General features: G+C 46.3%; 1 protein-coding gene across 1 annotated transcript in view; it reads right to left on the bottom strand.

Annotated features, from left to right (window-relative positions):
- CFAP36 (cilia and flagella associated protein 36) overlaps nucleotides 1-22,826 on the bottom strand; it is a 121,719-nt gene that overhangs the window by 54,942 nt on the left and 43,951 nt on the right. Inside the window, exons 4-6 of the mRNA XM_008169062.4 lie at nucleotides 22,397-22,511; nucleotides 19,057-19,144; nucleotides 9,594-9,645 (exon numbers count right to left, since the gene is read on the bottom strand). Of these exons, the coding sequence (XP_008167284.2) occupies nucleotides 9,594-9,645; nucleotides 19,057-19,144; nucleotides 22,397-22,511 (255 nt within the window). The remainder of the gene's footprint in view (nucleotides 1-9,593; nucleotides 9,646-19,056; nucleotides 19,145-22,396; nucleotides 22,512-22,826) is intronic.

The raw sequence follows: 22,826 nt of genomic DNA, 5'->3' as shown, positions 1-22,826 counted from the left end.
GACTTAGGTGCTTTTCTCTATTTGACACTGTCTCCTCACTGCCTCTACTACATTCAGAGAAAACTGAGCTTGAGAGTCCTTTCCCCAGAAAAATGTTAGCCTATAAAATTTCTGCAATGGAAAGCCTCTCCTTCTTTTAATCAACATAAATCACTGTTACTGAGTTGGCTGTTTTGTAGCCTCTCAGAATGACTTATAGGCTACAGTGCCGAAGATGTTCATTATATACAACATATACCATTCTGAAGAGTCAGACATATGGGGTAAGAGTCTCACTCCGGCCCCCTTTACACTGGGTAAAATGGCTAAAGCACTATAAAGGGGCTATAAATACCCTGAGGATCTATCCATGAAAAAAAAAACCTGGCACAAGAATAGCAGAAGACAGCTGTAAGACAGCTTTCCAAAGACCCCCCAACAAACCCTGTCATAGTGGAGGCAAGACGTGAAGCAGGAAATGCATGCCAGAATGTGGTTGGAGCACAGCACAGTGATGAAGCTGAGTAGCACTGCAGCCATTAGGACAGCCCACAGAGGCTGCTGTAACTTAGACCCCAAGAACATCTAAATTATTCTGGGGGCCACTGTCATGCCCAGAGCAGCCCAGGATAGCAAATGTGCAAAGGCAACATAGAGTTTAGCAGCTTAAAAGGGCAGCACAGAATCTCACCCCTAGGCTCTAATTTCCAAGAAGTCAGGCATATAACTTTGAAAAAACAAGAACCCACTGACGTAGGAAAGTAAATTTAAAAGTCAGCAAAGTGTCTAAAAGCTTAGGAAAAGCCAGACAGTTCCTTCAGGTAAAAGATAGCCTTATGTTTCCAAGGAAAGTTCTCCTTTGAAGGAGAGTGTGTCTTTTGTAGGATTTGAAAATATGTGAAAAGTTTGACAGGTGGGAAACTTATTTGTGTAGTCACAGTATTCATTAGTTGATTCAGGAATTACTCAGCCTTAGAATTAAAAAGACCAGCACCCTCAAAAAATTAAAAGTATAAAAACAAGGGATATTAAAAAACACAGTAATAAGACATAGGACAAGGTCAGCACAAGTGCACAAGGGTTGAGATTTTCAAAAGCACCACAGTGATTTGGAAGCACATGCCCTATTGAAAGTCAATAGGACGTCCTCCTAAGTCACCAAGTCCCTTTTGAAAATCCCACCACATATGACTATGTGCTTAAAAATTAAATGTTAACTTCCTAAGATTTATGAGGCAGTATCCAGAAAAAATTCCCCACAGTGAAAAATCAAGTCAGAGTACCAGATTTTTAAGACTTCCATAATAAAGACTTTGTGCAACAGGGATAACTTGTTAAGAATGAAGAATACAGTAAGGAATAAGAAACCAATCTTGCCCATGATGTCAGTGGCACTTTGCCTGGTAATAAGGGTTTCCTTCTATTGAGTCCTTCTACTTTTGTGAGATAGCAGCATAACACACACACACACACACACACGCACACACGATAGATAGATAGATAGATAGATAAACCAAAGTCTGCCATCTTTACTCACACTGAGTAATATTTTACTCCTAATATAACAGTCCCATTGATTTCAACAACACTATTTGTGGAGGTAGGAAAAAGTTTGGTGCAAAGTGAGTAATGAGGATAAGATTTCAGTGCCTCCAGCACCAAAAGTGTGCCAATATATAACAAGACACATCCAGCCTGAAGTGTACTTATTCCACTTTTGACACTGAAAATGTAAATATTAAAAAATAAGATATTTAATGGACATGAAACATTTTCAGAATGAATTTATACAATTTAAATTCCACTTTACAACTTTATTTTACAGTAGAACCTCAGAGTTACAAACACGTTGGGAATGTAGGTTTGTAACTCTGAAATGTTCGTAAGAACATAACATAAGAAAGGCTATACTGGGTCACACCAAAGATCCATCTAGCCCATTATCCTGTCTTCCGACAGTGGCCAATGCCAGGTGCCCCAGAGGAAATGAACAGAACAGGTAATCATCAAGTGATCCATCCTCTGTCGCCCATTCCCAGCGTCTGGTAAACAGAGGGTAGGGACACCATCCCTGTCCATCCTGGCTAATAGTCATTGATGGACCTATCCTCCATGAACTTATCTAATTCTTTTTTTTACCCTGTTATAGTCTTGGCCTTCACAACATCCTTTGACAAGGAATTCCACAGGTTGACTGCATTGTGTGAAGAAATATTTCCTTTTGTTTGTTTTAAATCTGCTGCATACTAATTTCATTCCCCTAGCTCTTGTATTTTGAGAAGGAGTAAATAACACTTCCTTATTTACTTTCTCCACACCAGTCATGCTTTTATAGACCTCTATCATATCCCCCCTTAGTCGTCTCTTTCCAAGCTGAAAAGTCCCAGTCTTATTAATCTCTCCTCATATGGCAGCCGTTCCATATCCCTAATCATTTTTGTTGCCCTTTACTGAACCTTTTCCAATTCCAATATATCTTTTTTGAGATGGGGCGATGACAGCTGCACGCAGTATTGAGGATCTGGGCATACCATGGATTTATATAGAATGTTATAGAATATCTATATGATATTTTCTGTCTTATTAGCTATCCCTTTCTTAACGATTGCAAACATTCTGTTCGCTTTTTTGACTGCTGCTGCACATTGAATGGATATTTACAGAGAACTATCCACAATGACTCCAAGGTCTCTTTCTTGAGTAGTAACAGCTAATTTAGACCACATAATTTTATATGTATAGTTGATATTATGTTTTCCAATGTGCATTACTTTGCATTTATCAACATTGAATTTCATCTGCCATTTTGTTACCCAGTTTTGAGAGATTCTTTTATAGCTCTTTGCAATCTGTCTGGGATTTAACTATCTTAAGTAGTTTTGTATCATTGGCAAATTTTGCCACCTCACTGTTTACCCCTTTTTTCAGATCATTTATGAATATGTTGAATAGGACTGGACCCAGTACAGACCCTGGGTGACACCACTATTTACTCTCTCCATTCTGAAAACTGACCATTTTTTCCTACCCTCTGTTTCCTACCTTTTAATCAGTTACTGATCCCATGAGAGGACCTTCCCTCTTATCCCATGACAGCTTACTTTGCTTAGGAGCCTTTGGTGAGGGATCTTGTCAAAAACTTTCTGAAAATCTATGTACACTATATCCACTGGATCCCCCTTGTCCACATGCTTGTGGACCCTGTGACAGCGTACCCCATAAGGCTTTATGGGGGGGCGTTTATAAATGTATGTATGATATAACTGAAATATGTTTTGTGCCGCCTGTGCCACGTAACATATCTCCGTAAAGGTTATGGTCTACTATATCTATTCATCCTATTTGTACATATATATCATTTTCCACTTGAGGTTAAGAATTTGGGCTGTATGCTTGCTTGATTTCTAAGTAAGCTCTGTGAGGCATTTGGTCAGCTTCTTTAGGAAGGAATTCACCAGGTTAAGTACCTGATCAGGAAACACTTGGGGAACAATGCATCTTGGAATGCTCCAATCCACATGAGAAGTCTTCCTGGAGACATGCAAGATACCATGTGGACAATGGCTTCAGCCTGTAAAGACTGAGTCATGCAGGGACATGAGACTTGCCCAGGTGACCCCAGAACTCCATCTTGGAGCTGGACTTTGCATAGGAGGGAGGGGGGGGTCTCCACCCACAAGAGAGAGTCTATTTAAATCCGTGGGAGACCCCTCCGTTTTGTCTTCAGCTGGCTAAAGAAGGAGCCTCTCCACCCCCCCCAGGATACTTGAAGGAGACTGAAACAAAGGACAGTAACTACAGGGGGTGTGAGTGATTGCTGGACCCAGGCTAAAAGGAGATTAGCCTGTAAAAGGGAGCACTCTGGAACTGGTGAGGAAATTATCTGTATTCAGTTTGATTAGGCATAGACTTGCGCATTTTATTTTATTTTGCTTGGTGACTTACTTTGTTCTGTCTGTTACTACTTTGAACCACCTAAATCCTACTGTCTGTATTTAATAAAATCACTTTCTATTTAGTAATTCACTCAGAGTATGTATTAATACCTGGGGGAGCAAACAGCTGTGCATATCTCTCTATCAGTGTTATAGAGGGCGAACAATTTATGAGTTTGCCCAACGGATTTATCTGGGTTTAGACCCCATTGGGAGTTGGGCATCTGAGTGCTAAAGACAAGCATACTACTGTGAGCTGTTTTCAGGTAAACTTGCAGCTTTGGGACAAGTGATTCAGACCCTGGATCTGTGTTAGAGCCAGACAGGAGTGGCTGGCTCAGCAAGACAGGGTGCTGGAGTCCTGAGCTGGCAGGGAAAACAGGAGCAGGGGTAGTCTTTGCACATCGGGTGGCACCTCCCAAGGGGGTTTCTGTGATCCAACCCGTCACAGACCCTCTCAAAGAATTCTAGTAGATTGGTGAGGGATAATTTCCCTTTACAAAAACCATGATGACGCTTCCTCAACAAACTATGTTCATCTATGTGTTTGACAATTTTGTTCTTTACTATAGTTTCTACCAGTTTTCCCAGTATTGAAGATCACCTCTGGAGCCCTTTTTAAAAATTGGCATCACTTTAGCTATCCTCCAATCATTTGGTACAGAAGCTGATTTAAATGTTAGGTTACAGACTACAGTTAGTAGTTCTGCAATTTCACATTTGAGTTCCTTCACAACTCTTGGGTGGATTCCATCTGGTCCTGGTGACATATTACTGTTTAGTTTATCAATTTGTTCCCAAACCTCCTCTATTGACACCTCAATCTGGGACAGTTCCTCAGATTTGTCACCTAAAAAGAATGGCTCAAGTTTGGGAATCTCCCTCACATCCTCAGCCGTGAATACCGAAGCAAAGAAGTCATTGAGCTTCTCCACAATGGCCTTATCGTCCTTGAGTGCTCCTTTAGCATCATCCAGTGGCAACACTGGTTGTTTGGCAGGCTTCCTGCTTCTGATGTCCTTAAAAATTTTTTTGCTATTACTTTTTTAGTCTTTGGCTATAGCTGTTCTTCAAATTCTTTTTTGGCCTTCCTAATTATATTTTTATATTTTGTAACTCTGAACAAAACGTTGTGGTTGTTCTTTCACAAGTTTACAACTGAACATTGACTTAATGTGCTTTGAAACTTTAATATGCAGAAGAAAAATGCTGCTTTTAACCATCTTAATTTAAAAGAAACAAGCCCAGAAACAATTTCCTTACCTTGTCAAATCTTTTTTTAAACTTTCCCTTTATTTTTTTTTAGTAGTTTACAGTGAACACAATACTGTACTGTATTTGCCTTTTTTTTTTTGTCTCTGCTGCTGCCTAATTATGTACATCCGGTTCCAAATGATGTGTCTGGTTGACCAGTCAGTTTGTAACTCAAGTGTTCATAACTCTGAGGTTCTACTGTAATTGATTTTAATTAAAAGGACAAATACAGCATATTTAGGACCATTATCAAATCATTTAACTCACTTCATCAGAGGTAACTAAACCATTCCCTGGCTAAGAAAGTTTCCCCCACTCCCTCCCCCCTCAAAAGGAATAAGATCTTTGTGTTATTTATCCACTCTCCTATGTCCTTTTATAGAATTGTTGCCGGCATTCCTTTTAATCTTACAAAAACCTTCCTGCAGTTTTCCAACATTCATTATGAATTTCAATTGGTGTTTTGTGGCTAAATATTCCTGAAATATTATATATGCTATTTTTAGTTTTTATTTTTCTAGTGGTACCTCTCCTAGTTTTTTTCTTTAGATAGCTTTCCTCAGTGGTCAGGCCATTGCTGAATTCAACAATGTTTGCTATGGGAATGATTAAAGTGGTAAACCACTGATATGTAATTTAGCAAAAACTAAAGAAGGTCATCTGATATTTCATTTTCTCATAGCTAGAGTAAGAGCATTTAACTAGCATAAAATGAAGCACAACTACATGAATCTTGCTTGGAGTACTAAGATATCTGAAATTCTCCTACCCAAAGCTGCTGATTTCCTGTATGAGCCAGGTTTAAAATAAGTTTTCATAAAAGCTATTAAAAGATTAACAATGTCAACACAAACACTGTGCTTGCAAATACAGGGAAACTTTACCAAATTTTCAGGTCACAGGGGATAAAATTTCTGTCCTGCAAAGATGTATGCACTCTCTAATCAGATCAATGTTATTCTGGGGACCCTCCTGAGCACAAACTGCTAGTTCAAGTGCTTGCTGATGTTGATTCCATTCTAGGTGCGTGCGCACCCATGGGCACAGTTGTTGGAATTTTTTGCCTTTAGCGGTATCTGTAGAGCTGGCTGTGGTGCCCTCTGGAGTGCTGCACTCTTGCACTGGTATATGAGGCACCACCGGCCCTACACCCTCTCAGTTCTTTCTTACCACCGGTGACAGTTGGATGGAGCGCCTTCATCTTGCTTTGCAAGTGCGATAGCAGTTCTTACAGACTGTTGACGGTCTTCTTTGTTACATACAGTTGTCAGATAGTTTAGTTAGAGTCCCGACAGGGACTTTGCCCTGGGGCAGGGCATACCTCATTCCCCAGACTTCAAACCGTGTTCATCATGAAACAGGCTATGTGTGTGACACCCACAGCAGCTGCTTGAAGTGCTTGGGAGAGTCACACATAAACGAGAAGTGCAGAATTTGTAAAAACATTAATTCCAGGACTCAAAGAGTGGGATATCCGCCTAAAGGCCCTCCTCATGGAGGCTGCACTTCGCCCAGCATTGGAGCCTTCCAATCTGACTCTGCGCCCTTCACCATGGAAGCAGCATGCCAATGCCAGCCCAATGAAACTCTTGGGGCATACCAATGATATCGGTGCCATACTCTCACCACTCCTCCCTGGCTGCTGCAGATAAGCCACCTCATGCCAGTGCTGGGCTCAGAGCACAGTGCAGACTCCAGCACAGAGTTAAGAGAGCAGGTGTGGATTCCTAGGTTGCCATCCCAGAAGGGGAAAGTGCCCTGCCTCCTCCCCCCCATGATGCCTTCATCATCTTCGTCACCAGATGAGATGGTGGCGAACCCTTCCAATGCTAGCCTCCCAATGACTAAGGAGCACAAGGCTCTCCTCAAAAAGATGGCTTCCATCCTAAACCTGGAAGTCGAGGAGCTGGCAGAGCAGTTGGACGCTCTCTTTGATGTGCTATCGGCTGTTATCCCAGTATGGGTTGCACTGCTGGTCCATCAAGGGGTTCTCAAGATTGCTAAAGGGCTATGACAAACCCCCTCATCCATTCCACCCACTTCCAAATGGGCAGAAAAGTAGTATTATGTCCCTGCAAAGGGGTTTGAGTACCTGTATACCCACCGCCCCCTGGGTCGCTCGTTGTATCAACAAAAGGGACATGCCTAAGAATAAGGATGCCAAAAGACTGGACCTTTTTGGCAGCTGCCACTTTGGCTCTACCTGCTATCCCAGAACCACAGCAGGCTTCTGCACCTGAATCTAGCCGTGCTGCATCTGACGGCTTGGTTGCTGCATGGCTGAATGCAGAGGAACAGGAATGCTCGACCCATGTCCAACTGGTTCTGTTGGGCAGCAGGAAGCACCTCCACCAGGGCAACCTACCTGGCAAATGGAAACCGTTTATGAGTTGGGCCTTGAACCACGGTCTTCACTGCAGTTGATCCTAGATTACCTTCTGCATCTCAAGCTCCAGGGCCTGTCTTTTCGTCGATCAAGGTCCACTTGGCAGCCATTTCGGCCTTCCACCCTCCGTTTCAGGGCAGGTCAGTCTTTGCTCACGACATGATGGTCCGGTTTCTAACAGGTCTGAAGCAGCTCTACCTGCAGGTCCATGACTCCATCCCTCCTTGAGACCTGAACCTTGTGCTGTCAAGGCTCACGGAGCCCCACTTTGAGCTGCTTGTTCCCTTCTTCTGCTCTCTTGGAAGGTCTCATTCCTGGTGGCAATAACATCAGCCCATAGGGTCTCTGAGATTAGAGCACTTACCTCAGAGCTGCCCTACCTCAGAGCTGTTCTACAAGGACAAGGTTCAGCTGTGGCCACACTCAGATTTCCTGCCCAATGTAGTTTCGCAGTTTCATACCAACCAGGATATACTTGGAAAACTTCCTAGTTTTCTTTCCAAAACCTAATAAGTCATATGAGGAGTGAAGATTACACTCTCTGGACATCAAGAGAGCACTAGCCTTTTACCTCAAAAGGACTAAGCCATTCCGTTAGTTGACGCAACTATTCGTTGTGATGGCAGACAGAATGAAGGGCCTTCCTGTATCTGCCCAGAGAATTTCATTATGGATCACCGCCTGCATCCATTTTTGCTATGAACAGGCGAAAGTGCCACCACCAGTGACTGTAGCAGCCGATTCAACCAGAGCACAAGCTCATCAGCAGCCTTCCTGGCCCAGGTGCCGATTCTGGACACCTGCAGGGCCGCTACCTGGTCATCCATCCATACGTTCATGTCCCATTATGCAATCACCCAGCAAGTCCGGGACAATGCTGGCTTCAGTAGAGCAGTGTTGCAATCGCACAATCATAAACTCCGAGCCCACCTCCAGAGATACTGCTTGTGAGTCACCTAGAATGGAATCAACATGAGCAAGCACTCAAAGAAGAAAAAACAGTTACCTACCTTTCGTAACTGTTGTTCTTTAAGAGGTGTTGTTCATCTCCATTCCTTTACCCACCCTTCTACCCCTCTGTCGGAGTTGCCAGCAAGAAGGAACTGAGAAGGCATAGGGCCAGTGGCGCCTCATATACCAGCGCATGAGTGTGGAGCTCCAGAGGATGCCACAGCTGGTCCTACGGATACCACTAAGGCAAAACATTCCGACAACTGTGCACGTGGGCGCGCACACATCTAGAATGGAATGGACATGAGCAACATATCCCAAAGAACAACCGTTACGAAAGGTAGGTAACTGTTTTTTGTGCCAAACTAAGTACACCAACTCTGGTTATGCACACACCTACTAGACAGTAAGATGAATACGATACAACTGCTAAAGCTTACCTGTACTGAAATAAAGTATCAAAGAACCATAGTTATAAACATTTTGGCACACAGTTAGATTGTAAACACTTCAGAACAGTGACTATGTTTTTGTCTGTGTTTGTACAGCATCTTGCACAATGGGGCCTTGATTCTGATTAGAATCTCTGGGCACTATTACAACATAAATATTACATAATGGACACCAAAACCATTTTTCAAACTGGATAACTGCAACTGAGAACAAAAAATGGCATCACCAGTGCCCCCTCCTCTTCCTGTGGTGGGTAGACAGGGCAAGCTATTTGTTCGTTTTCTCCAAACACCACATCTCTCAGTTGGCCATTTGATAGAAACAAATGCTTCATTTGCACTTCTTCAACACTGAAGGGAGACGTCATTGAGCTGCTTCCCCCGTGACCATCATGCATATCACTGATGTTAATAATGTCATGAAAATGCACTCAAGTAAAAGTGAGAGAAATAGAAACTTCAAAAGGAAAGATAGTTTAATTTATAACGGCAACAAGGAGACTTTGCCATGGACTGAAAGTTGCTATCAAGGACAAAAATATTGAAGAAAATGTTGAGGATCTTATTACTTAATCAACACCACAACTGATTATATATATAAAAAATGCAGGTTTCAGAGTAACAAAATGCACTCACCTCTTTAGACCTTTTCCTTTCTTGCTCCATTTCATATTCTTCCTTAGACTTCCTGTAAAATAAAAAAAATTGAGTAAATATGCAAGAGTCCTGCATATAAAAGTGATTCATATTGATTTTCTAAGGATAACAGTGATAAACCACCAAAGCCTCCAAAATCTTTGATCACTTCAACTAAAAGCAGGGGTCGGCAACCTTCAGCATGCAGCCCATCAGGGTAATCCGCTGGTGGATCATGAGACGTTTTGTTCACGTTGACCGTCCGCAGGCACAGCCCCCCGCAGCTCCCATTGGCCGGCAACGGCGAACCGCGGCCACTGGGAGCTGCGGGGGGGCCATGCCTGTGGACGGTCAATATAAACAAAATGTCTCGTGGCCTGCCAGCGGATTACCCTGATGGGCCACGTGCCAAAGGTTGCCGAACCCTGATTAAAAGGGTACTCTCAATAGAAAAAGAGAGCTATGACAGACAGACAGACATCCTGAGAAAGTATAGGCCCCATTCTCCTCTGTGCAGAACTAATCTGCATAGGAGAGTTTCCTGGGAATTCCTCCTTTGGGTGGTAGATTCCCCCAGAATATAACCCATGCAAGAAGATGGGAGTTCCACTCCTTTTAGTCACAGATAACCTGAGATCCACACAAAAGACAAGGAGCCTCTCAAAAAATATACATTGCCTCTTGCCTCCATCTGCTTACGGGCACTACCTGCCCTCTTTTACAATCATGGATGCCCTTCACCACTCTCTGAAGGACAGAAGGTAGGGAGTTTCCACAACACAGAGGGGAAACATCATATAGTAATACAGCCTCAGACTAGTTGTGCTGGTTTTTGTTGATCCAGTTGCTTGCCACTTTTTGTTTGTTTGTTTGTTTTTGTTTTTGGAGGGAGCATGATCTAGAGGAGCCATACCAGCTCTCCCATGCCAACTCAACTGAGCTGGAGCTCTGCAAGAGCCCCTGCACAGGAGCTACAATAAGTTGTGGGAAAGAGGAAAGCATGGTGCAAAAACAGAACTCAGATCATCTAAGGGATCAGTATCCCATCCAAACATGGACACAGAGAGGAGCATGGTATTCTCTCGATGCGAAGGAGCCATAATGCCGCTCTAACAAGGCAGCTGAGAATTGTCCTAACAATTGGGAGTTAAGGGAGTTAACTGTTAAGCAAGTGCCCAGAAGAAGAGGGCATAGCAAGAGTGCTCCTATATTCTGGCAATCCCTTCATGATGGAAGATGCCTTACTAGCTATTGCAAGTTAAAGACACGTGGCTCAGGAGGCTGGGATGGGAAGGGGGAGGACAAAAAGTGGCACACCATTTGGTAGCACTAAAGTAGATTAGCCAGAGCTAAGGATTCAACCCTTAGCCTCTAGAAACATCTGTGGGCTTTTTCCCCCCACTAGCAACTAGTATTTACATCCTCTCATGATTAGGCCTTTAACAAGAAAGAGCAGTTACTTACTCTTCAGTAACTGTTTTTTCAAGATGTAGTGAGTGTGGATCCTGCTGTAGGTGCACATGCACCTGAATTTGAAATCTTTTGCACAGCAGTGTCTAGTGGGGCCGCAAGTGTGTCTTGTGCCTCCCCTCATGCTCCTGGATGAATGTATAAAGGGCAGCATGGTCCCTGCACCGCCTCAGTTCCCTTGCAACTCAAAGCCCATCATAGCGGAGGACTTCAAAAACAGGAAAGGAGGGCAGGTCGTGGGATCCATACTGAGTAAAACATCTTGAAGAACCATAGTTATAGTAGGTAAATAACTGTTCTTTCATTGAGTATGTGTCAGTGTGGATTTCACTGTAGATGACTGGCAAGCAGTATCCTCCTCAGGAGGTGGGCAGAAGAGTCAGCAGCATCAGTTGAATAGAGATGGAAGTTCAGCTCTCCTGAACTTTGCATCTGCTCTGGCAGCCAAACCCAGTGAGTAACGCTTGACAAACATGATCAAACTGCTCCATCTAGCAGTGTCACGTGGCCTGTATACCCTTTGGGATAGGGAAATGGGCACTCGTGCCCCATGTCATTTCATTATGGCTGCCTTTAGCCTCTCAACTGCACGGCCTAGTGGCCAGAGTTAATATGGCTGCCCTTAGACTCAGGGCTGTGAGGCCTAAAGGCCAGAGTCAATATGACTGCCCTGAACCTCAGGGCTGCATGACCTAGCAGCCGGAGTCAACGTGGCTGCCCTTGACCTCAGGGCTGCGTGGCCTAGTGTCCTGAGTCAATATGACTTGGGTGGGGCCCCTGGCCTGCAGTCTGGACAGAGCAATAATCGGTCTAGGAAGATCAGCTCTCTGGCAGAGCAGACGGCAAACAGTCTATCGTCCCAGCTCTGGCGGATGGCCAACAAATGCAGTTGTCTTGGCCTCAGATGGGGGAACTGCCACCCAAGGGTGGGGTGACAGGGAAGAGGGACGCGGGCCCACCTGACTCCACCGTGTCCAAGCCCACCGCCCTGATCATGGCAAGTGGGTTCACCACTGAGTCAGTGGCGGGGTCTGACTGAAACACACCGACTGCTGTGGAGACAATGGCTAGTCCCCCCAGCTCCTGGCTACTTTCTATCATGATTCCTGTCATCCGTGGTCTGGGTGTCAGTGTCTCTGGTTTCCACAGGCTGCATTGCTCCCAGCAACTGCAACCTCCCTGGGGCATCAACCGACACTTGGGTGTCAGTCTGAGGCTCGGCACCTCTGGCTCCTGTGGTCCGGGATTCCTGCTGCTCCTGACAGGAATGACAGTTCCATAAAATGATCGCTTCTTTGCATAGGGCAGAAGAGCATGCTCCCCCTTTGCTTGTTTATTTGGTGGATAGTGGACATATTGTCTGTCAGTATCTGCACAAAGGTTTGCAGGATCAGGATGAATACCATGCATGCCAGTTTGATGAACTCTAAAATGTTTATATATATAGTTTCCTATCTTTCAAGGGAAGGTCCCTTGAATTTTCAGGTGGTTCAAGTGGGCTACCCTGTATCAGATGCATCTGTGACAAATGTTCTGGATGGTGACAGGGTCACGAATGAATGACAATCCAGCATGAATGTCAATTTCACTGAGCAGCTGCTGTGGATCAGAGAGCAAACTTCCTTTTGCAAACACTATCTTTCCGTGTTTCCAAAATGAAAAATTTCAAAACCCCCAGTTCATGAGAAATTTTTACAAAATTTGGTTTCAGTCCTATTTAGACTGAAACCAAATTTCAAAATGTCAAAATTTCCTGTAAACCAGAAATTCTGAATTTCAACCAGCTCTAGCAACAAAGCCACTTCTGTTTGTAAAAGGCTTTCACGAGAAGGGCTCCTGAAAAAGGATAGGGTAAGGAGGCAGGTAGAGAGTGAGGAAGTCAACTGAATGGTGCAGCTGTGAGTAATGATGTCCAAAACCCATTTATCAGCAGTAATGTCCAGCCATGCCTGGAGTAAGCAGTGAAGCAGTTTTCAAGTATAAGCTCTGGAGTGGTCTTGGTACCACTCTCGACCATTTCATCAAACCTGCTGTCTCTGGAAGGCAGGCTGGTGCGAGATGGAGGAGGAAAACAACAGGCAACTCCACAAGTATCAGTGTTGCTTTCTAGGTGAATACTTGGGCTGGCGACTGTGACAGAACAATAGCATTCTCGGCCTCGGGGGTGGTTGCAGAAAGGTTCATGGTACAGTCCCAGAGCATAAATGCCCAGGGATCTGAGTGTTGCCTTGGAATCTCTGAGGGAATATCTGTCACACTTCATCTGTTCTTGTACTAAATAGATCCAAACCCTCAAAGCGTAAGTCCTCAGTTGTGGCTTGGACTTCTCTTGATATCACGGACACCTAAAACCAGAAGGCCCAATACATGGTGACTGCCATGGCCATCAAGTGAGTGTCTGTATCAGATTCATGTACTGCCCCTGGTAGCGCAGTTCTAGCTACCATTTGGTCCTCTTTGATTATGTCTCTCAGCTCCTCCCTGCCATCTTGTGGGAGTCTAGATAGGAAGGGGACCACCCTCTCCCACATCAGGAAGTAGTGTTTTGTGAACAGTACATGATAGATCATGATGTGAAACTGGTGGGATGTGCTGAGGAGTAGGCCTTTAGGCTGAAAATGTCCAGCTTCTTGGGGTCCTTGTCTTTAGGAGTTTCTTTGTTTGATCTGCTTTTCTCCTGAATGATGGAGACAATGAGTGATCCTGGTAATGAATGTGTGTAGAATCACTCAAAGCCTTTGGGTGGACCCTGTTACTGTTTTTTCACATGCTCTGAAGTCAAGGGAAGCACGGCCAGGGTGTGCCACAGACACTGTGCTGTATTTTGGGTTCTCTCATTGATCAGGAGAGCAATTCTTGCAGGCACTGAGGATGTCAAACAAATTGAATCACCTTTGTTTCGATGTCCCTTGTATAGGACAGTTACCTGTTCCGTAACTGGCGTTCTTCGAGATGTGTTGCTCCTGTCTATTCCACAGTAGGTGTGCGTGGTTGCCACGTGCACCGGTGCCGGAAGTTTTTCCCTTAGCAGCATCCGTAGTGGGGGAGCACCGCTGCGACACCTGGAGTGGCGCCGACATATTGTGCTATAAAGGGGGCTGCGTGCTCCCCCCATCCTCAGTTCCTTCTTGCCAGACAACTCCGACAGAGGGGAAGGAGGGTGGGATGTGGAATAGACAGGAGCAACACATCTCGAAGAACGCCAATTACGGAACAGGTAACTGTCCTTTCTTCTTTGAGTGATTGCTCCTGTGTATTACACAGTAGGTGACTCCAAGCTATACCTGACGGAGGTGGGTAGGAGTTCTAAATGATAAAGATTAAGGGTTACCCAGGCAGAGCACCGCCCTACCAAACCCGGCGTCGTCCCTTGCTTGGGAGACTATCGCATAGTGCGATGCAAAAGTATGTAAAGAGGACCATGTAGCAGCCCTGCAGATGTCCTGAATAGGGACATGAGCCACATAGGCCGCAGATGAAGCCTGGGCTCTTGTCGAATGCACCTTAACAATAGGAGGCCAGGTCATAATACATGCGTATGCACGAGGTGATCCAGCAGGAAATCTGCTGGGTGGAAACCGGTTGTCCTCTCATGCGCTCGGTCGTAGCAATGAAAAGCTGAGGGGTTGCCTGAAATGGCCTTGTTCGATCTAAGTAAAAGGCCAGCACCCTACGCACATCTAGCATGTGTAGGCGGCGTTCCTCATTGGAGGAATGGGGCTTAGGACACAGGACTGGCAGGAAAATGTCCTGGTCCATATGAAACACCGAGACCACCTTCGGCAGGAAGGCCGGGTGCGGGTGAAGCTGTATCTTCCCCTTATGGAAGACAGTGTACGGGGGTTCCGAGGTCAGCACCCTCAGCTCCGAAACCCTGTGGGCTGAGGTGATAGACACCAAAAACGCCACTTTCTCAGGTAAGTGGGACCAGGAACAAGTGGCCAAGGGCTCAAAGGGAGGTCCCGTGAGGCGTGACAGAACCAGGTTCAGGTCCCAAGGGGGAACTGGGGGTCTAGCATAACGGAAGGCTCTGTCCAAACCCTTTAAAAACCTGGAATGTGGTGGGAGAACACTGACTGTCCCGCCACCAGAGGGTGGAAGGCCAAAATGGCCACCAGGTGCATCCTGATCGAGGAGGGGGCTAGCCCTTGGGTCCTAAGGAACAGGAGGTAGTCCAGGACCAGCTGGAGCGGAGCGGACGCAGGGGAGGAACCTCTCTCCCTTGCCCATGAGGAGAACCAATACCACTTAGCCAGGTAGGCTCCGTGTGGACGGCTTCCTGCTTTCAAGCAGGACCCGTCTAACAGCTTTGGTACACCTCCCCTTCTCCACACCTAGCCACGGAGCAGCCATGCCATCAGGTGGAGCGGAGCCAGGTTGGGATGGAGGAGACGACCTCCCTCCTGGGGGAGGAGGTCCGGGCGGAGAGTGGCAGCCTGTGAGGGGGGGCCACCAAGAGTTGCAGTAGGGTCCCATACCAATGTTGACGGGCCCAATCTGGGGCTATCAGGATAATTCTCGCCCCGTCTGACTTCACCTTCTGTAGGACCCTGCCTATGAGGGGGAAGGGCGGGAAGGCGTACATCAGGGGCCCCGACCAATCGAGCAGGAATGCATCCGTCATGGCCCCATCGCCGTCTATCACCCTGGAGCAGAACCTGGGACACAGGCGGTTCTGGGCAGTGGCAAATAGGTCCACCTGGGGAGTGCCCCACTGAAGGAAAATCCATTCTGCCACCTCCCTGTGCAGGGAACACTAGTGTTGAGGTGAGAACACCCTGCTCAGGCGATCTGCGAGCATGTTGCTCTCACCGGGTAGGTGAGAATGTTGTGGGCTATACAGAACTCCCACAGGAGTTGGGCTTCCTGGCATAAGGCCCTGGCGCGTGTGCCCTCTTGCCTGTTGATGTAATACATTGCGGTGGTGTTGTCCATGAGGACTCTGACCACCTTCCCTTGCAAGTGCTGGCGAAAGGCCAGGCACGCCAGGCACACAGCCCTGAGTTCCCTGACATTTATGTGCAGGGTCAGTTCCTCGGGTGACCACATAACCTGGGTTCTGACGTCCCACACGTGGTTCCCCAGCCAAGGTTCGAGGCATCCGACACTAGATCTAGTGAGGGAGAGGGGTCTCAGAAGGGGATACCCTGGATCATGTTGCTCGGGAGGGACCACCATTGGAGGTCTGCAACCACCGTTGGCGGTACCGTGACAACCTTGTCCAGGCCGTCCCTGGCCTGGGAATAGTGGGAGGCCAGCCAGAGTTGGAGGGGCCTCATCCGGAGCCTGGCATGTCGCACCACTGTGGTGCATGCTGCCATGTGGCCGAGGATTTGAAGGCATATCCGAGCCGTGGTTACCGGGAAGGTTGTGACCGAGGCGACAAGACCTCTGAGCGCCTCGAACCTGTCCCTTGGAAGGGAGGCTGTGGCCGCCTGGGAGTCCAGCAGCGCTATGAATTCTATGCACTGGACTGGAACTAACGTGGATTTCTCCTCGTTTACCACTAGGCCCAGAGCGGAGCAGGTGCGTAGCAAGAGGGATACTTGCTGCTGCACCTGGGACCGGGACTTGCTCTTGAGCAGCCAATCGTCCAGGTAGGGAAAGACCTGCAGCCCTCTCCTCCTGAGGTGGGCCGCTACCACCGCCATACATTTGGTGAAAACCCTGGGGGCCGTCGAGAGGCCAAAGGAGAGGACGGTAAACTGGTAGTGATCCTGACCCACCAGAAAACGGAGGAAGCGCCTGTGACCTTTGAAAATGTGGATGTGGAAGTAGGCATCCTGAAGGTCCAGCGCTGCAAACCAATCCCCCGGGCCTAGGGAGGGAATAACAGAGGCTAGGGATACCATGCGGAATTTGCAGCGTACCAACAACTGATTGAGCTTCCGCAGATCGAGGATGGGCCAAAGCCTGCCCTTCGCCTTCAGGATGAGGAAATACCTGGAATAGAATCCTTTGCCCCGGAATTCCCAAGGAACCCTCTCTACGGCTCCCAGGGAGAGGAGGCGCTGTACCTCCTGACCTAGGAGGAGCGCATGTTCCGGGTCCTCCGCCAACTCCCTGGCCGGAGGGCAATTGGGAGGGGGCGAAACAAACTGCAACCTGTACCCCCAGGATACAGTGTTGAGGACCCAGTGGTCCGTAGTAATACGGGACCATTGCAAACAGAAGGCAGGTAAACGATTTGCAAACCTGAACTTTATTAACGGGGGGGGGGGGGGTTAACCTGGCAACAGGCCCGGTGAATCCCCACAAGCAGTCAAAAATGCCACTTCTCTGGCCTCTTGGCCTTAGAGGGCCCCGGACGAGGGCCCGAGCGGGACTGGCGTTGTGACCGGTGCCTCTGCTCCCGCTGCTTCTTGGGGGGGACTCGTATCTACCCCGAGCCTGTGGAGTGGAGGTGTGAGGCCTGGGCTTGTCCTTGCCCAGCGTCTGCAGGGTAGTATGGGAGTCTTTCATCCCATGCAGACGCGTATCTGTTTGATCTGCAAACAGGGCCCGACCATCGAATGGCAGGTCCTGCATGATCGACTGGGACTCAGCCGATAGGCCAGAGAGCGAAAGCCAGGATGCCCTTCTCATGGAGATCGCCGCGGCCATCGAACAAACGGCTGTGTCCGCCGCATCGGAGGCCGTCTGGAGCACCGCGTTAGCCGCCACCGCACCCTCATCCACAAGGGCCCGGAACTCCTTCCTGTCCTTCTCGAGGAGGGAGGGCTCAAACTTGGCAAGGGACCCCCACAGGTTAAAATCATATCTGCTCAAGAGTGCCTGGTGGTTGGCCACTCTGAGCTGAAAGCTTGCAGGCGAATAAACTTTTCTCCCAAAGGAATCCAGCCTGTGAGCGTCTTTGTCCTTAGGAGTAGGAGCGGGTTGGCAGTGCCTCTCTCGGTGGTTCACCGACTCCACCACTAGAGAGTTCGGAGTTGGGTGGGAGTATAAGTACTCGTGCCCCTTTGTGGGCACAAAGTACTTTCATTCGGCCTTTTTGGAGATCCGACAGAGAGATGCCGGGGTTTGCCAGAGGCCAGTAGTAATATTGGCCACCCCCTGATGGAGTGGGAGGGCCACATGCCCCGGTGTCGAGGAGGTCAGGACATTAAACAATGTGTCCAATGGCTCCTCCATCTCCTCGGCCTGGAGCTGGAGGTTTGATGCCATCCTCCTGAGTAGCTCCTGGTGGGCCTTAAAATCCTCCTGAGAGACCGGAGGTGGTGGCGTTAAGGAGGTCACTGCCGCAGTGTCGTCTGCATCCAGCTGTACCGCAAGCTTGACGTTCTGACCCGGGGCCCGAGTTGGTGCCGGAGGGTCGGTGCCCACTGCCTCATCGCGGTGCTGAGGCAGCAACGTCGGCTGGGCCTGGGACGCTCCTTTTTGTTGGGGATGTGTGCTTCCCCAAGACAAAACAGGCATCTGCTGTGTTCGTCTATGATGAGTATAAACTAACAGCAGGAAGGGCAAAGTTTAAATCCGGTGGGTTTTGTTTTCACCTTAGCCAGTGGCAGGCGCAAAGCACCTCACCCAGGTGTTTAGAGGGGGAAATCTCTCTTCTGTCTTTCCTAACTGCTTTCTTCTTTCTTTTTTGGAATGGAAACACACAACAAAAATCAAATGAAGAAATTAATAAAACAAAGAGAAGAAGAGTTTCTTCACTGGAGAAGAGTTCTGAAATTCAGAAGCAGGTCAGATACAGTCCAGGTTGTCTCTGACTGCCAGGGGTGTTAAGCGGGAAATAAGGGAGGGTTGGGGACACTTTGCCCTATAAGCCTTCTCATGGGAGCACAAGGAGGCACGGCCCTGCTGGACATGGTTGTACAAAAGAGTCCAAGCTTGCACACATGTACACTTATACTAGGATCCACACTGACACATGTTGAAGAAGAATATTTATGCCACCTAGAAAATGAAAAAAACACCCAAGTAAAATGCAGCAGAATATCCATCTATATCTACTACCATAAATATTAAGTAGGAGACCACTTCTTGTTACCTAAGAACCTCTCTGAGTATTTTCATTTCTTGTTGTTCAATTTCAGTGAACACATCAGAACCATCTGTCAAACAGTCAGGTAGCACACCTATAAAAAAAATAGCAAAAATGCATGTATTGCTCTAAAGAAAATGGATTCTTACTCCATTTTGCATGCATTCTTCAACCAGAGAGAGAATAGTAGGGGGAAATTACTGAACTGTAATTCTGTGTCTCAGAAGGTATGTTTCCAAAAAGATTCTAAACTTTTGGGTCTCAACTTCCCAATATGAGACTGGCAAAACTTTCAAAGCTCTAAAGGACTGGTCCCCAAGAGCAGCTGTAGCTGGTAGAGCATGAGCCAGGCTCTCCATTATTCTGTGCCATTTCCCACATTTCCGAAGCTCCCAAGTGACAAGCCAAAGTGAAAAATTATCTCGCAGATTAAGAACTATTACAGTAGGAAAAAACAGCACAAGAAGACAAAACCCCAAACTCTGAAGGAGGAAGATGGGTGGATGAATAGGAATCATATCAGAAAGATCTTGAGAGAAGCACAATTACAGGTACAGTAACTCCTCGCTTAACGTTGTAGTAATGTTCCTGGAAAATGCTACTTTAAGCAAAATGATGTTAAATTAATCCAATTTCCCCATAAGAATTAATGTAAATTGGGGGGGTTAGGTTCCAGGGAATTTTTTTTCACCAGACAAAAGACTACACACACACACACACACACACACAGTATAAGTTTTAAACAAACAATTTAATACTGTACACAGCAATGATGATTGTGAAGCTTGGGTGAGGTGGTGGAGTCAGAGGGTGGAAGAAGGTGGGATATTTCCCAGTGAATGCCTTGCTGCTAAATGATGAACTAGCACACGGCTGAGCCCTCATGGGTTAACGCATTGTTGTTAATATAGCCTCACACTCAACAAGGCAGCACGAATGGAAGGAGGAGGAGACACAGCATGGCAGAGAGAGACAGACATATACCGTGTGTGTCTGTGGGTGAGTGAGAGACAGAGACACACACCGTGTGTGTGTGTGTGAGAGCGAGAGAGAGAGACAGACAGACACACACACACACACACACACACCGTGTGAGAGAGAGATGTGCATTGCCCCTTTAAGTACGCTGACCCCACTCTAAGTACGCTGCCTTTTTAAGTAGATCAGCAAGTTGAGACAGCAGCTGCTGCCAGCAAGATCCCTCCATTCTGAGCCCTATCATGTCCCCCACCTGCTCTGTGGAGATGAGGTGCAGGAGCGGGGGAGGGGGACACCCTGACATAGCACCCTTCATCCCTCTGCCCCCCCTGCACAGCAAGCAGGAGGCTCCCGGGAGCAGCTCCAAGGCAGAGGGCAGGAGCAGCACATGGCAATGTGGGGAGGCACAGCTGAACTGCCCGGCAATTGATAGCCTGCTGGGCGGCTGCTGCATACGGAACTTAGGGGAGCTGAAACGGGGGCTGCCGGTCCACCCTGGTTCCAAGCCCCCACCAGCTAGCTCCAACGGTCTGCTCTTTCTGCAAGCAGTGGACAAAGCAGGCAGCTGTGAAACAACGTTACTGGGGAGCATTGCACAACTTTAAACAAGCAAGTTCTCTAATTGATCAGCAATGTAACAACAAAACAACGTTCACTGGGACGACGTTAAGTGAGGAGTTACTGTAAATAATTTTCCCTCATCTAAAAGGTACTCAGATATTATGTTGATGAGTGGAATAAAACAGTCCATGAGGAAATTAGTAATTCTGTATTCAGTACATAGTTTGGATGATGTGCAGTATATATGGCATGGGACCACACAATGAATGACAATAAAAATAAATATTTAATAGCTACGTATTAAGTGAGCAACATCCACCCTGTGCACTGAATGAGACAAGGGTCCAGTGGAAAAAATAGTATGTGATCATGTAAAGACTATTATAACGCATACTCAGAAGGGGGGCAAATTAAGGTTGCACAGACAACTTTAATTCTGGAATTTCCTAGCTTTTAAGTGCTTGACTTTGCAACCTTAATGTTGTTTTAATGGAATTTCTTGTATATTATATGTGTGCATGTGTTTGAGTCTGTTGTTATTCAAACAGAAAATTGTAGGTATTTTTCCTTTTTTGTGGCCCCAATTCTGGGTTCCACCATGGCCCCTTTATGCTGGCTTTTAAAAGGAAACAGCTTACAAAAACAGTCAGTGTGTTCAAACTGAGCATGTGTCCAGCCTACCCACTGGCTTGGGCATTCAGCTTCTAGTCCCTGACTCTGACCCTTAGCTCTACTCTTGACTACACCCCTGGGCGTCCCGTGGTCCTCATCCTTGACTCTACTCTAACCTCCAAGCTTGGCTACCCCCTTGGCTCCAACCATTGGACCCGATTGCCCATGTCCCAGTCATGTCCATTAGACTATTACTTGTAACAACTATATACTTTACTTACACACATACACTTTTGTTGTACAGACCAAAAAGGCAGAGGAAAATTACAAAACCTCTTGATTTAGTTTCAAGCTTACAGTGTGAAATACAAGAGTTGAAGTCTCCAGACAATAGCATGCTGAAATTACTGCACATATATATGTATGGAGTTGTTACAAGTCAATAGATATTAATAGAGTGACTAAATAATAACTCTCATGTATTTAACTCCTACAGTTTGAGATGCAGCACCTGAAAATGAGAGAGTAGTAATGGAAGTACACATCAAACTTACTGTACAGCCATTATGTTCAAAACTGCTATACAGAATGAGGTAAATATTCCCCCATACTGAGGGTCTAGGACACAAATAAATTGGTACGATTCCTCTGGGTAGAGAGTGGGGCTGGTGAGAAGATTTGAATGTGCATTCCCTAAACAGAGTAGAATACAGCTCCTTGTGCAGCTATACATAGAGGTTTGGAGCAACGGTAAGGTTAAGTGTCAAATGGATCAGATGCTATGAAAATCCATCTATCCCTGTCCTCCACTGAGCTGGGGAACAGGCAACTTGAGAGCTGCTGCACTTTTGATCACAACTACATTGTGCCAAATTATAGTTACTTTTGTAATACCACCATTTAAATCAGACAATCCTTAAACTGAAATTTGAATCCAAATTTCATAGAAATAATCTAATAGGCTTTCAGATAAAGTTTTAGATACATTTTAAAAGGAATACAATTAGCTGTGGCTGACAGAACCAGTTGTAGACTCAGGGTGAAATCCTAGCCCCACTGAAATCAATGGAAATTTTGCCATTGAATTCATTTGGGCCAGGATGTGGTATTTATGGATGGGTAGACCATAGAGTTATCCACAAAACAGCTGAAAAGATGCACTGAAAACTAAAATTTCTCATTTACTATTTCTTACCATTTCTTTCTTGAATGATTCTAATGGCTTGCAACTGCATTTCAATATTTTTCTGTACCATCATTTCTTTAAATAATCTAAAATCTTCTGCTGCCAACACTGGTTGCAAAATGGCCTTTGGGGGGGAAAAAAATCTACAAATTAATTAAAAACTTTATAGAAAGCAAAAACTGATCATTTCAAAATAGCCCAAACACAAAAAGCTCTGTATTATTACAGCAAGACAACATTTGTACGTTGTGTCTACTTAGAATCTTTTTTGTTTTATGCCCTGAAATAAACAGCTATTGCTGACACAATGCCAAGAATGCTGGAAACAACAGGCAACTATCCAAGGATTCATGAGCATGGAAAACAAAGAGCTTTTCTTGTCTTATGCTCTTTAAAATCTGTCACTGCCATATCTGATTTTCTGTTTTCTAAATGCAGT

The sequence above is a fragment of the Chrysemys picta genome, chromosome 3, assembly GCF_011386835.1.
Source record: "Chrysemys picta bellii isolate R12L10 chromosome 3, ASM1138683v2, whole genome shotgun sequence".
NCBI lineage: Eukaryota > Metazoa > Chordata > Testudines > Emydidae > Chrysemys > Chrysemys picta.
The sequence above is the reverse complement of the archived record's forward strand: the minus strand, read 5'-3'. Positions and strand labels throughout refer to the sequence as shown.